Source organism: Entelurus aequoreus, linkage group LG03 (assembly GCF_033978785.1).
Source record: "Entelurus aequoreus isolate RoL-2023_Sb linkage group LG03, RoL_Eaeq_v1.1, whole genome shotgun sequence".
Classification (NCBI taxonomy): Eukaryota; Metazoa; Chordata; class Actinopteri; order Syngnathiformes; family Syngnathidae; genus Entelurus; species Entelurus aequoreus.
Genome location: NC_084733.1, coordinates 33010165 through 33026075, shown reverse-complemented (window position 1 = coordinate 33026075; position 15911 = coordinate 33010165). Strand labels below are relative to the sequence as shown.

Genomic DNA, 15911 nt, shown 5'->3' with positions numbered 1-15911 from the left:
CACCGCTGCTGCCCACTGCTCCCCACTGCTCCCCTCACCTCCCAGGGGGTGAACAAGGGGATGGGTCAAATGCAGAGGACAAATTTCACCACACCTAGTGTGTGTGACAATCATTGGTACTTTAACTTTAACTTAACTTTAACTTAATGGCCACTATAGTCTTAGTATTGTAGTATATTTGTTCATCCTATGGTCACATATGGGACGCGAGTCACATGGTTGTCTTACATCAGCGCCGGAAGTATTAAAGTCAGCTGTTCACCTGGCATGTTTTTCCTGTGTGATAAAGGGGGGATAAACAGGGAAGTCCTTCTTTAGCTGCCGCCCTGTTTTGTCATATATTACTGCCTTTGCACATGTCAATGTTTACTTTTGCATATATACTGTAAATCAACACAAAATCCGTACTTTAGAGCATTGTTCACGGACTCTATTATTTGGCTTTTTAGTTTCCCGTCGCAGGCGAGCAATAATGGTAGAGGTTGAGGGAAGATTTTTTTGATGTTGGATGCTAGAAAATGTCCGATGCATTGCAACAATCACCCTTAATGCATTGTTGCAGCTCGATGATTTTTGAGCACGTCTTGAAACGCGTGATTGCTCGGGGGGTGGGGCCATGGTGTCGAGAGCTTCGGGATGAGAGACTGAAGAGAGAGAGGCAGAGACGTGCGGGGGTGTTCAGGGGTCAAAATACTTGTCTGATGGCAGGTCTGTTCTCCGGGTGGGGTTGTCACTACTGTCATATTAATAATTATTTCTTCTAATATTTTCGCGATTGAACGGTAGGGTCCCAAAGATCGACTGGTAGATCACGATCGACGGGTTGGCGACCCCTTATTTAGACTTTTAAAAGGATTTTTCTTTTTATTCCCACCACAATTTTCCCACACAATTTAAATGTCTTTAAATACACATTAGTTAATAAATGGTAGTGGAATGGACACCCTACTCACTGTACCTTGCAGCCAGGTTTAAAATTAAAACATAAATATATTACTACATTATTACATTCATGTTAGCATTTAGGATAGCTAACAATTAGCGCTCTCATTGCCTGCTAGGGATTAGCGTGGCTAGATTTCAGCCATCGATTAGCACACTAGTTACCAGCTTGCTATTGGCAGCACTATACTGTAATATTTGAAAATACCTTAGTATTGCACAATGATAAGGTACCATTAGGGCAGTGGTTCTTAACCTTGTTGGAGGTACCGAACCCCACCACTTTCATATGGGCATTCCCCGAACCCTTTTTCGTGAAAAATAAAATGTATTTTTTTTCAAATTTAAGACAAAGTTATCGGGTTTTTTACTGGTGGACAAAATGAACCGTGCATTAACATCACCTAGTTCAAAGAACAAAACCAACACAGTGCATGAACTCACAACAAATTACACACCCGCAAGTCAGATGGAAAATTAGAGGGAACATTGTTTGGGGGTATCCATAATACGCCGATAGGGAGAAGTTTGTATTTACACGATGAGTTGGGTGTGTCTTGACCTCCGTGGCGGAGGCTCCGCCGAACCCCTAAGGCCGACTCACCGAACTCCTAGGGTTCGCTCGAACCCAGGTTAAGAACCACTGCTTTAGTGTCAATTTAATTTTAAAAAACACATTTTATACAGTTTGTACCGCAGTCTGGGGGTCAAAAAAGAAAACCCCACCAACCCCTCCTCTCTTCAGCCGTCAAAGAACAAACAATACCACTTTTACCTGATCCCATGGTATTTGAAAACGGCAAAATAGCGGCCAGCGTGTTAATATGCTACTGTCTAAGCTACACAATAAAGTGCTGTGCCGTTCCTCTACAATGGCCACAGCCTTTCCTCTATCCTGTTTTGCTATGTTGAATTGCCTTTAAGTTTTTTAAGCCCTTGTACAGCATTTTTCTATTTTTGCTAGCTCAATGTAAATCTAAAAAACCCAATGGACAAGCGATGTGTGGTTTTAAACATTCAGGAAGTCCCCACAGCGTTGTCAATACTGCCCCCCTTCCGCTGCACACCAAAGAGATTAATCAACAAAGTGTTGTGGATTTATTTTTTATTCCAAATCATTGTAGCGTCCTGGCTGTTAAAGTTAAGGAGTTTTGTGATTCCAAACTGTGAGTGCACCACAAGGCGAGTGGCAGTGTGTGCGTGTAAGCATGACGGCTGCATTTGAGGAGGACAGTTCAGCTAGTTGTGGTTTTGGCTTTGTTATTGTATAAAAAGTTTATTCATCACCCTCTTGTTATGTTTGATATACAATACTGTATAGCGCTTTATATTGTGTTCAAACTTTTACTAAAATATGGACTTTAGTCCAGGCTGGAAGCCATTATTTATGTTTACATTTTTTTTCTTATATAGAAATGTGCTTCAATATATGAACCCTGTTCAAGAACTAATCAAGTTCGGAAATCAAAGAGCACAAAATTTAGGCTGTAAAAAAAATAAAAATAATAATAATAATAATCCTGAATCCAAATCCTAATCAGCTCCAAAATGTAAGGACTGAGACTAAACTTAGACAGGATCTCAAAGGAGCTACTGTGATGTGCTGCAACTCTTTCAGGCGGATCAAAGAGAGAGAGAAAAAAACTTGATCCTTATCCCATTTTGGACAAAAGAGAAAGACACACCAACGGCAACAATCACGTAGAATCCTGGCAGTGGTGACAAAAAAGTAAATAAAAAGTGCACCTGTGCATCACCACAATGTACTTGATCCAGTAGCTTACTGTGGTATGTAAACATGAGTCATAATACATTTCCCAGTGTCTGAGTTTGATTCAGATAGGGAGGGTTCAAGACAGATCGACTTAATCTTTAAAAAGTACCAATTTGCTAATAGAGACCTTTGGAGCCTTTCATTTGTTAATAAATGTCCACCTCAAATAAATAAATAAATAAATAGGAAACACTGCATCCACTTCCTCTTTTTGCAGCGAATATGACGTAAATGAGTTGGACCACACTAAACTAAACGTTGTCATGCCTTTAGATTTACTTTTAAATAAACCGTTCCTTGAGGCGAGGCAGACAGAATAACTTTTTGTAAAGAAGTAACACGGTGGATGTGTAGTTGTCACGATCGATGACTCGACTGCTGATGCCTCTGTAACTAACTCCCCGCCTTTCTTTCAAATGTACTCTGTTAAAAAGCTGTAATCGGATATATTCCAAACTTGTCCCACGCATCTACAAGACAGACTTAAATATGATTGGATTTCGTTTCTATCAACTTTTTTGTCTCGTTTTTTTCGTTAACTAAAATGTCAGTTGATTGTGTTATTGTCTTAGTCAACAGGCATATTGTTTTGATTGGTTATCGTCTTATTTTCTTTAGGGGGAAATGGGTTTTTGACAAATAGGGACGTAATAATAAACTGTATAATGATAAACCGTGGTAAAACTTCAAACGGTTCGTATTACCGTTTTAATGTAAAATTATTGTAAAACCGTGATTAATAACAAAAAATATTAATCAACCAAATTAAGACTTTAAGAAATTGAAGTAATATACTGTATTAGTGGATAGATATAGCCTAGTATTTACGCACTATTGGCTAGTGATGCACAGAAAATTTGACTACGTAAAAAAAAGAAGACTTTGATCCGATTAAACAGGATGTTGTGAGGATATAGTTATAGGGCAAGACGCACGTAATTGTCTGGAGCATAGGCAGCATGTCTGCGATGTGGACATACACTACCGTTCAAAAGTTTGGGGTCACATTGAAATGTCCTTATTTTTGAAGGAAAAGCACTGTACTTTTCAATGAAGATAACTTTAAACTAGTCTTAACTTTAAAGAAATACACTCTATACATTGCTAATGTGGTAAATGACTATTCTAGCAGCAAATGTCTGGTTTTTGGTGCAATATCTACATAGGTGTATAGAGGCCCATTTCCAGCAACTATCACTCCAGTGTTCTAATGGTACAATGTGTTTGCTCATTGGCTCAGAAGGCTAATTGATGATTAGAAAACCCTTGTGCAATCATGTTCACACATCTGAAAACAGTTTAGCTCGTTACAGAAGCTACAAAACTGACCTTCCTTTGAGCAGATTGAGTTTATGGAGCATCACATTTGTGGGGTCAATTAAACGCTCACAATGGCCAGAAAAAGAGAACTTTCATCTGAAACTCGACAGTTTATTCTTGTTCTTAGAAAGGAAGGCTATTCCACAAAATTGTTTGGGTGACCCCAAACTTTTGAACGGTAGTGTACTTTAAATTGATCGAGAAATTCTCGTGGACAGCGATCTATACAATGTGTAATGTGCAAAGATTAAGAAGACAGTGGCTCTCTTTCTCTTTTTTGTGTGCGGGGGGCCGGTGTCTGTGGTAATACAAGGGCGCCGCTGTGGCACACACCCCTGCCAGCAGCGGGAGCCACTGTGCGGGGCTCCTCCAGCTGCAGAGGCATGTGCCCATTCCAGCTTCACACACCAGCCCGAACGACCCAGCCTTTAAAGCCAATCTTTGTCCCAAAGTTACAGATCTGACTTGCTGACTTTCCTTACGCGCCTTGTTCTAACATGCCAGATACTGTCCACCTTGGAGAGCTGCTGCGGATATGTGTATGGTCTTTGTTACATTGTACAATAGGCAGCAACAATTGAAAACTAGAGCAAAACAATATGATAAAAGATATATGTTAATACTAATTAGTAACAACAGATTTGATTTTAAATGATGTACAACAGTTTTTGCCTTAAAAAAAAACAGGTAAACCATAAAAAAAATTATTATTGTGCAAAAGTCCATTCATGTCAGCAATTCAACTTTAAATGTGAAACTAATATGGGCTATTAACTCATTACATCCAAAGTAGGGCTGGGCGATATGGCCTTTTATTAATATCTCGATATTTTTTGGCCATGTCACGATACACGACATATATCTCGATATTTTGCCTTAGCCTTGAATTAACACTTGATGCATATAGTCACACCAGTATGATGATTCTATGTGTCTACATTAAAACATTCTTGTTCATACTGCATTAATATATGCTCATTTTAAACTTTGATGCAGAGAGGGAAATCACAACTAAGTCAATTCACCAAAACTGCATTTATTAAACAGTTATTAAGCCGTGGCACAATCATTCATGTCATTTCAAAACAGAAAGTGCAAGATTGTCAGAGACATTTTAAAACAAGCTATTGTGCATGATGTCACTAAGATGACATATCAAAACAACACTAAATTAAAGTGTACTTTTTGTACAGAACGCCACTACAATAGTTTAAAACAAATAAAGTACAGTTTTGTGCATGATGTCACACAAGATATTTCAATAACTGTCAAATAAAAATTAGCTGCATAATAGGAAATCAAACAGTGTATGTCCTTCGCTATGTGGTAGGTTACTGCGGACGTTGTCTCCTTCTGTTGTTGACTATTCTTTTCATACGGTGTGGATGTGGAAATGGTTACTTCGGCATTTTGTTGGTGTGGCACCGGCCGGAGATGTTGACATGCAGAGTTTCAAGCACTCTTCATTCTCTAGCGCGTGACTTTTCAAATGATGCTACAAATTAGCAGTGCTGCTACTTTTTGTAGCAACGCTTTTGCCGCATACTTTACATATTACATATATCTGTTCGACATATTTCCAAATGAAGCCAAACCACCGCCAGACGATTATTCCTTCATTTGCTACCAGATTGGCACATTTCTCTCTCTCGTATTACCACTCGCACCGCACCGTTAGCACCACAGCTAACGTTACCCACGCTGCTACCTCTCTGCTCCGCGAGGGCGTATGTCGTTGCACGCACGACTGTATGTGACGTATGTTAGAAAGTGCACTTGTTTTATCCCTCTGTGAGAAGGAGAGACAACAAAGAGTGAGAAGAGCCTGTAGTGTAATGCCCGAAGCTAAAAACAACTGCGTGAGAATGTATACTCGAATATTATGATATAGTCATTTTCTATATCGCACAGAGACAAACCTGCAATATATCGAGTATACGGTATTCGATATATCGCCCAGCCCTAATCCAAAGTATGATATGTCAAGCCTTTATTTTTGTAATTTTGATTATACATATTATGAGATGTTCAACTGGAGGTTTTCATAATGTGTAAGCCATAATAGTCAAAATGGTATTAAAAGAAGGCTTGAAATATAGATATTTATGTTATGAGTCTATGTCATATATTAGTTTATCTTTGTAAATCTAATTGCTGGGATAAACAAACATTTGCACGATAATATTTTTAAAAATTTCCCCTGTATATGCATCCTCCCCAATTATGCAAGTTATATGATGGCATCATATGGACGACGCGCCTAGCCACTCTCCCAACGACACAATTGTATTGCTGGGATGTTACTGACGTCAAGTCCGGCTCATGTGCCGCCCATTGAATATGCGTGGTGGTAAAGCTAGCTCTGTTTTCAATGGGTACTACTTCATGCCACACCTCATAGACTAATGGGCGATTGATAAAAGTGTGCAATATTAATCTAAAAACAAAACAAAACAAAAAAACAAAAGACAATACTGTGATATGATACAATATGAAAAATGTGTGCAATAACCCCAAGTGAAATAAAATATAGGTGCAATAAGAAAACATATTTACTTTTTTATTTCATTGTACAGCGTTCCCCTCACTATTGTTATTCTTTATTTATTTTATTTACATGTATTACTGACAGTGTATAACTTATGTACAGTTTAGTTTAATTTATTTACCTGTTAATACAACGTATCTCTCTCACTCCATATATTCATACATATAAACACATATATATTTTTTCATTTTATTTATTTTTTACTTCGTACTCTTTTGTGTGTGTGTGTGTGTGTGTGTGTGTGTGTGTGTGTGTGTGTGTGTGTGCGCCCCCCACCCCTTTTTTTCATTCCTTCTTTTTCTTACAATGCCATTCTATTTTCTAACTCTTGTTTTTGTAGAAGTTGACTCAGGGAGAAACGCACAGTACCCGTACTGTCTTGTACCTGTACAAATGGCAATAAACATCTATTCTATTCTACTAGGCACCATTGAGGTTTTGTCAAAGAAAAAAATCCTTATGCTTTTATTGTTTTCGGCTGTACCAACCGTTCAAATAGCGGAAAGGAGAAACATTTCTTCTGAGTTCCTCGACAGCTTATCGAAAAGGGCGGAAGAGTTTAAGATTTTACAAAAGACAACGACAAAAGTGGCACACACTCCAGTACAAGGGAGCAGAGTCGAAGAACGCACGAGCAGAGGTATAGTTATAACAATTTTATAGACAAATTATACTATTTAGTCACGGTGGAGATTGGGGGGATGGAAATATTTACTTTTTACTGGGGGGCGTTACAGAAAATATTTGAGGGTGTACCCCGCCTTCCGCCCGAATGAAGCTGAGATAGGCTCCAGCACCCCCCGCGACCCCAAAAGGGACAAGCGGTAGAAAATGGATGGATGGATGCTCTCAGTCCAAGGGAGCAGAGTCGAAGAATGCACGAGTTTGCAGTGATCAAAGGTTTGTTTGATATAGTTTTAACGTTTATTATTTCCCATTTAAGTATTATCTTGATATTATTTTTGATTTCTTAAACACATGTTTGCTAAGAGTGTTTCGAAAAGCACCAACTCTGCATGTTTAAAAAAAAGAAAGCAAATGTGAGCAAAACCTAAAAGAGTTACGCTTTTACCAAAGGCAGCAATCATAAATTAGGCTTTCAGCGCAAACACAATATATAGTTATATTCTGATAAAGATGGGGAAAAACACGCTACTCGTAAACGGCGGGTGCAACAGCAAAAAACATAGCAGCTTACGCAAAGTTAAATCCTGAAATGCAACCTTACCCGAGCAAAAACAATGCATATTTATCTGGGAGAGTCTTGATACCAATGTCCTTGACCCAGCCACACACAAAGAAGTTAGAGACCTCCATGCTTTTCCAAGCTTCCATCTGTTTTCTCGTGTAGAATGGCATCTGGAGCCCAACCGTTCAATATGTCTGGGAACGCGACCGACGTAATCCTTGATATCACTCGACAAATCTTTTTTTTGGATAAAGTATAGTAATCTATTCCATTGCATAGTTTGACACAAAAACAAATTTTTTATAAAAAGCGTATCTTATCAAATTTTTTATTTGCTAGTATTGTTGTAAATCAGATTTATCAAGTTTGTGCTATTGAATGCTACATACATTTTTTTTTAAACAAAATAAAGTGGCTCGAACACAATGACTACTACTGTTTCCCTTTTTTTTTAATATTTTGCCCTCAAAGCCTTCCTGTATCCAGAGGATCCTCCCTAAGTTTGCAAACAATAAGAAAAATGAAGAAAAAAACAAGAACAAGAAAAGGAAAAATAGCGATCTCGTCCCTTTAGTTTTGTTTTATTAGAGATGGTAAGTGGGCTGATAATTGCCTTTTTTATCTGACTGGCTGATGAACTGCCAAGCCCAGCCAATTTACCACAGCTGTGTCTCAGTGTTTACATGGCTAAAGACTGTACTCAAAGATTCCTTAAAAAGGGAACCACGCGTCAGGAAGACACAATTATATTTCAATATTCTTGTTACACACATGCAGAAGTTGCATTAATACAAGGAGGGTGTGTGTCTTGTCAGAACAACAGCTCCAATTTGAGAGCAAGCTGCAACACAGTGCAAAGCCGCTTCTAAGATACTAATCCTCACCACCACGGTGGTAAATAATAAAAAATATAAAAAAATAAATGAATAAAAGTTCATTCCAAGTAACACTGGAGGACTAGAGGAAAAGGAATGGCTAAGCATGCGTCACACACACACAGAGCAGGACGACACAATGAGCAAACCACTAAAGCTTAAAGGGGAAGGGGAACTGCGCTTTTTGGGAAATTTTGCCTATCATTCACAATTATTATGAAATACAAGAACACATATGGCTTTTTTTAGGTTTTAAAAATGATAAAAAAACGATGTGGCCAATGGGAGTCACCGTTGTAGCCTTCAAAGCCCTCTAAAACAACTTAAAAACCCTCCAACATATTATAGGCCGAACCATCCATCCATCCATCCATCCATTTTGTACCGCTTGTCCCTTTCGGGGTTGCGGGGGGTACTGGAGTCTATCTCAGGAAGGCGGGGTACACCCTGGACAAGTTGACACCTCTTCGCAGGGCCAACACAGATAAAAAACATTCACACTCACATTCACACACTAGGGCCAATTTAGTGTTGACAATCAACCTATCCCCAGGTGCATGTATTACCAACTTTATTTATGAAGCCCTTTAAAACAACCAGTTGAAAAACAAAAGACTATACATCACAAACAAGTAAACACACAAAAAGCAGAGAAATACAGGCAAAGGACATACTAAAATATATCATTTAAAACAGAGGTAAAATACACACATATATACAGTATATACATCAAAAGAGCAGATCAAAATGATCCTAAAAGCAGTGTGTTAGATAAAAGGCAGTTAAAAAGTTAAAAACAGTATAAACAGTTCAAAGTCTCATGCTAGGTTGAAAACCAGTGAGTAAGTATGGGTTTTAAGAAGGGTCTTAAAAGTAGCCAAAGAAGGGGTCTGTCTCACATGGAGAGGGAGATCGTTCCAGAGTTTGGGACCCACAAGAGAGAAGGCCCTGTCACCTCTGAGCTTGCGTTTTGATTTCAGTACCTCCAGGACCAGCTGACCTGAGGGACCGGGGTCGGGGCATAGAGGTGGAGCAGCTCAGAAAGGTAAGGTGGAGCAAGACCATATAAGGATTTAGAAACAAATAAAATACTTTTAAAATAGACTCTAAAAGACACATGCAGCCAGTGAAGGGAGGCTAAAACAGGAGTAATGTGCTTTTTTTTGCTTGTGCTTGTTAAAAGTCGGGCAGCTGCATTTTGGACCAGCTGCAGGCGTGGGAGGGAGGACTGACTGATTCCAAAATACAAAGAGTTACAGTAATCCAGCCGAGATGTGATAAAGGCGTGGATTACTGTCTCAAACTGTTGCCTGGAAAGAAGGTTTTTAACCTTGGCCAGCTGACGTAAATGAAAGAAGCTGGCTTTCCCCACTGTGCCAATCTGACGGTCCAATTTAAAATTACTATCAATACGAAAGCCCAGGTTGGTAACCATGGGCTTAACGTGCAAAGCCAAGGGGCCAAAGTCAACAGGGGGAGGGGGGCTCACAGGTACCACTAGGTCCAAACACTATTACTTCAGTCATCTTATCATTGAAATTTAAGAAATTTAGGGCCATCCAGGCCTTGATATCATCAATACAAGCGAGTAGTGACTGCATTGAAGAGGCATGATTTCTCTTTAACGGAAAATACATTTGTGTGTAATCGGCATAGCTATGAAAAGAAATGTCATGCTTTCTTAATATGGAGCCCAGGGGAAGTAAATAAAGAGAAAACAGCAGTGGTCCTAAAACTGAGCCCTGTGGGACCCCACATGTCAAGGGAGCAACAGAGGATTCAGAACCAGCAACATTTACAGAGAAAGTTCCATTTGTTAAATATGACTTCAACCAATTCAAAGCAGTAGCACAGATGCCCACCTCATGCTGTAGGCAGCTAATTAAGATAATATGGTCCACCGTATCAAAGGCTGCTGTTAGATCGAGTAAAACTAAAAATTATATGCTGGGAGGATGTCATTACAAACCCTTAATATTTCCGACCCGGTACTATGGAGGGGTTTACACCCAGACTGAAAGACTTCTAAAATATCATACTCCTCTAAAAAAGTGTTTAACTGGGTAAAAACAATCTTCTCCAAGATCTTTGAGAGGAAAGGCTGCTTAGAAATTGATATGAAATTGGCTAAAACAGAACTGTCCAGACCAGGTTTCTTTAAAAGTGGTTGAACTACAGCGTGTTTAAAACAGGTAGGAACCACACCAGAAGACAGACTGGCTGCCCTATGCAGGAAAAACGTATTTAAAAAATGTAGGAGGGACAGCATCATGGGGGAACCTGAGGGCTTCATATGATTACCGGTAATTAACTCCTGTAACTGCGGCAGAGTCACTTGCTCAAACTGATTAAAAACAGCAAAGTAGTGAAAAAGGACAGAAGGGTCAGAGGTCGGAACAGAAATGAGAGCCCTTGTCGTGGCAACCTTATCAATAAAATACTCTAAAAAGGCATTGCACAATTCAGAGGAGGGTTCCAAACAAGTAGGCTGAGGGGCATTAAGAACAGAGTCAATGGTTTTGAATAAAACACGAGGGTCAAGACTATTTGAGGAAATAATGCTTGCCAAATGTTCTCTTTTTGTCTCTTTACTGTGCTCTGATATCGATGCCAACAGTCCTTTAAAATTTGGAGTGACACCTGAAGCTTGTCCTTCTTCCACCTGCGTTCAGCTTTGCAGCACTCGCGTCTGATCGCACAGGTTCTATCATTAAACCAGGGTTCTGATTAAATTTGAGCCTTTTTGATTTTTAAAAGGAGCCAGCAAGTCCAAGGCTGTCTGACAGGTGGATTGAAACAATGCACTGAGTTTCTCAGTGTCAGAAAAAACAGAGCCAGAGGGTAAAAAAAAACCTGGTTAAAATCAATAAAAAACTGACCAGCAGTGACGCGCAGGAACGCGCGTTTTAGCTGTCAAGCGATAAAAACTGGCCACGAATATCACAGGCATATGGTCTGAAAGCACATTGCCACAAATGTCCAAGTTGGACAAAGGTAGACCATTTGAGAGGACAAGATCAAGCGTGTGACCACGTCCGTGTGTGGGGCCAGACACAAACTGTGTCAGATTAAAAGAGTCAATAAGGCTTAAAAATACTGTAATATGATTGTGTTTTTCAGTCAGTACAGGTTATTGTCGTATCGCATTGTGTTTGTTTATTGCAAATCCAAGCACGATTCGGGTGCTGATGCAGAAGCTAGCTTATCTCTCGCTGTAGTTTGCTTTTACAGCTTATACCGTGGAATGCCGATGTGTTAATACGCTTGAAAAATAGTTCCTCCGTGTTCGCCCTTACAATAACAATTCGCTCCAGCTTGGTTATTATACAGGTTACAGAACGTAAATAAATTATTGTTGGCAGTTTTTGAATGCATTATTAAAGGCCTACTGAAACCCACTACTACCGACCACGCAGTCTGATAGTTTATATATCAATGATGAAATCTTAACATTGCAACACATGCCAATACGGCCGGGTTAACTTATAAAGTGCAATTTTAAATTTCCCGCGAAACTTCTGGTTGAAAACGTCTATGTATGATGACGTATACGCGTGACGTCAATCGTTGAAACGGAAGTATTCGGACACATTGTATCCAATACAAAAAGCTCGGTTTTCATCGCAAAATTCCACAGTATTCTGGACATCTGTGTTGGTGAATCTTTTGCAATTTGTTTAATGAACAATGAAGACTGCAAAGAAGAAAGCTTTAGGTGGGATCGGTGTATTAGCGGCTGGCTACAGCAACACAACCAGGAGGACTTTGACTTGGATAGCAGACGCGCTATCCGACGCTAGCCGCCGACCGCATCTATGATCGGGTGAAGTCCTTCGTCGCTCCGTCGATCGCTGGAACGCAGGTGAGCGCGGGTGTTGATGAGCAGATGAGGGCTGGCTGGCGTAGGTGGATAGCTAATGTTTTTAGCATAGCTCTGTGAGGTCCCGTTGCTAAGTTAGCTTCAATGGCGTCGTTAGCAACAGCATTGTTAAGCTTCGCCAGGCTGGAAAACATTAACCGTGTAGTTACATGTCCATGGTTTAATAGTATTGTTGATTTTCTGTCTATCCTTCCAGTCAGGGGTTTATTTCTTTTGTTTCTATCTGCAGTTAAGCCCGATGCTATCACGTTAGCTCCGTAGCTAAAGTGCTTCGCCGATGTATTGTCGCGGAGATAAAAGTCACTGTGAATGTCCATTTCGCGTTCTCGACTCTCATTTTCAAGAGGATATAGTATCCGAGGTGGTTTAAAATACAAATCCGTGATCCACAATAGAAAAAGGAGAGAGTGTGGAATCCAATGAGCCAGCTTGTACCTAAGTTACGGTCAGAGCGAAAAAAGATGCGTCCTGCACTGCACTCTAGTCCTTCACTCTCAGGTTCCTCATCCACGAATCTTTCATCCTGGCTCAAATTAATGGGGTAATCGTCGCTTTCTCTGTCCGAATCGCTCTCGCTGCTGGTGTAAACAATGGGGAAATGTGAGGAGCCTTTCAACCTGTGACGTCACGCTACTTCCGGTACAGGCAAGGCTTTATCAGCTACCAAAAGTTGCGAACTTTATCGTCGATGTTCTCTACTAAATCCTTTCAGCAAAAATATGGCAATATCGCAAAATGATCAAGTATGACACATAGAATGGATCTGCTATCCCCGTTTAATTAAAAAAAATCCTTTCAGTAGGCCTTTAAAGTGATTTAGAGGTACAAATGATTTCTTCCATTAACTGCATTGCTAGCCACCTAGAACGGGCCGATTTTCATGTTAGAAAGCGAAAAAAACAAATAAAAATGTTGTCTTCTTGTCTCTCATAATGATTGTGAGCAAAATTACAAAAAAGGGCAGGTCCCCTTTATATGTTTTATATGTTATATGATCAATCCCTAGTTTTTACAATATCATTATATTAGGTATAAATAGTATCAACATCTGTATCAATCACACCTACTTTACTTTGAAGCTTTAGCGGTTAACTTATTGTGTTGGTGTGTGTGTAGCATGTTTAACCATTCCTTTTCCTCTCATCCTTCAGAGATGATAATACTTGGGAAAAACTTTGGAGTAAGGATGTCCGATAATGGCTTTTTGCCGATATCAGATATTGTCCAACTCTTAATTACCGATACCGATATCAACCGATACCGCTATATATACAGTCGTGGAATTAACACATTCTTATGCCTAATTTGGACAACCTGGTATGGTGAAGATAAGGTCCTTTTTTTAAAAATTTATAAAATAAAATAAGATAAATAAATAAATAAAAAAATCTTGAATAAAAAAGAAAGTATAACAATATAAAAACAGTTACATAGAAACTAGTAATTAATGAAAATGAGTAAAATTAACTGTTAAAGGTTAGTACTATTAGTGGAGCCTACAAGCTCCACTAATGTCCGTAAGCACACAATCATGTGTGCTTACGGACTGTATCCCTTGCAGACTGTATTGTTATACATTGATATATAATGTAGGAACAAGAATATTAATAACAGAAATAAACAACCCTTTTGTGTGAATGAGTGTAAATGGGGGAGGGAGGCTTTTTGGGTTGGTGTACTAATTGTAAGTGAATCTTGTGTTTTTTATGTTGATTTAATAAAAAAAAACAAAAAAATAAAATAAAAAAAACGATACAGATAATAAAAAAAACGATACCGATAATTTCCGATATTACATTATAAAGCATTTATCGGCAGGCCAATATTATCGGACATCTCTACTTTGGAGGATTGGTATCTTAGAAGCGGCTTCGAGACGACACATTGGTTGCGGCCTGCTCTTAAATTGGAGCAAGTGTTTTGGCAAGACAAGCACCCTTCTGGAATTAATGCACCTTCTGCATGTGTGTAACGAGGAATGTGGAAATGTTATTATGTCTTCCTGAGCGTGCATCCCTTTTAAATTAATCTTTCATGTGAGTACAATCTTTAGCCATGTAAACACTGGGACACCACTGCGGTAAAGATCACAATCAGTAAAAAAGGCAAATACCAGCCGCCGATTGGAATCGAGACATTTCTAATATTTACCTTCTTGCACTTTAGTAAAAACAAATGTGTTGTTTTAACTTAGATAGAATCAATGTAAAAAAAATATTCATTCTGCAGACCTTCTTTTTAGTATGTTTTCCATGAAATATTTGAATTTTATGTTAGAATGCTTGTTTGGGCTTACTCATTGATTTTGTTGTGGCCCTGATGAATCTGATGCAGTTTGGAGCTGTCCAGGAGTCCCTCCTGTTGGAGAGCACAGGTGTCACCATATAGACTCAACCTCTGAAGGTTCCTGAAAGAGCAAAAGAGAATCAGAATCAGAATAGTTTTATTGCCATTGTTTGAGAACGGGTTCACAAACTAGGAATTTTTCTTGGTGCAATCGTGCAACATAAAACACATATAACACATATTTGGTAGAATATAGAAGGTTATGAAACAGAAGAAGAAAAAACATCTGTATGGCACATAAAATGCAGGTTCTAATCCTCTAAAACTGTTCTAGCTAATTCAGGAAATTGATTTTGTTGTGTTAATGACAATAGCATAACTTTCTGACTTGGGTGCTGCATTGGGCTAAAGCAATTTGGCCAGGGGCCGAAAGCCGACACACACATATATAGCCTATAGAAATATATGTGTTCATATATTTGCATACATATACAAACCCACACGCACGCACAACACACACTGTATTTACATATGTACACACATATATACATTATACACATATACAAGTATATACAGGTATAAACACACACCTACGTACATAAACATATACACATATATACATACATAAACATATATGCATATACATGTATACACACACTTATACACCTATATATTTAGGGTAGTTATATAGATATTATATATGAAATGTAATTAAATAAAGCATCTAAACAAATTTGATATTGAAATCACTACACTAACTTCAGTCTTTTTATTATTATTTATTCCAACTCTTAGCCCGATTTACTAAGATCCACATACTACACGGTAATCAGCGTGTGCTATACATAAAATTGCGTGTACTATTGTTTGGATTTTAATGACATCATGTCCGGCTCACGTCCCGTTCATTGCCTATGCGTGGTGGTCAAGTAGCGTCTGTTTTCAATGGGTACTAGGCGCAATTTAGCCTCTCGAAGAAAAATGCCCCTTTGCTTGCGTTGTTTTCGGCTGTACAAACCGTTCAAATCGCGAAAAGGATAAACTTTTCTTCATAGTTCCTCGAGAGGTCATCAAAGAGGGCAGAAGAGTGCACGATT

General features: G+C 38.9%; 1 protein-coding gene across 1 annotated transcript in view; it reads right to left on the bottom strand.

The window, feature by feature from the left end:
* The window catches only part of LOC133646370 (F-box only protein 33), a 39435-nt gene that overhangs the window by 12942 nt on the left and 10582 nt on the right, over positions 1-15911 (bottom strand). Inside the window, exon 2 of the mRNA XM_062041654.1 lies at positions 14825-14935. Coding sequence (XP_061897638.1) covers positions 14825-14935 — 111 coding nt within the window. The remainder of the gene's footprint in view (positions 1-14824; positions 14936-15911) is intronic.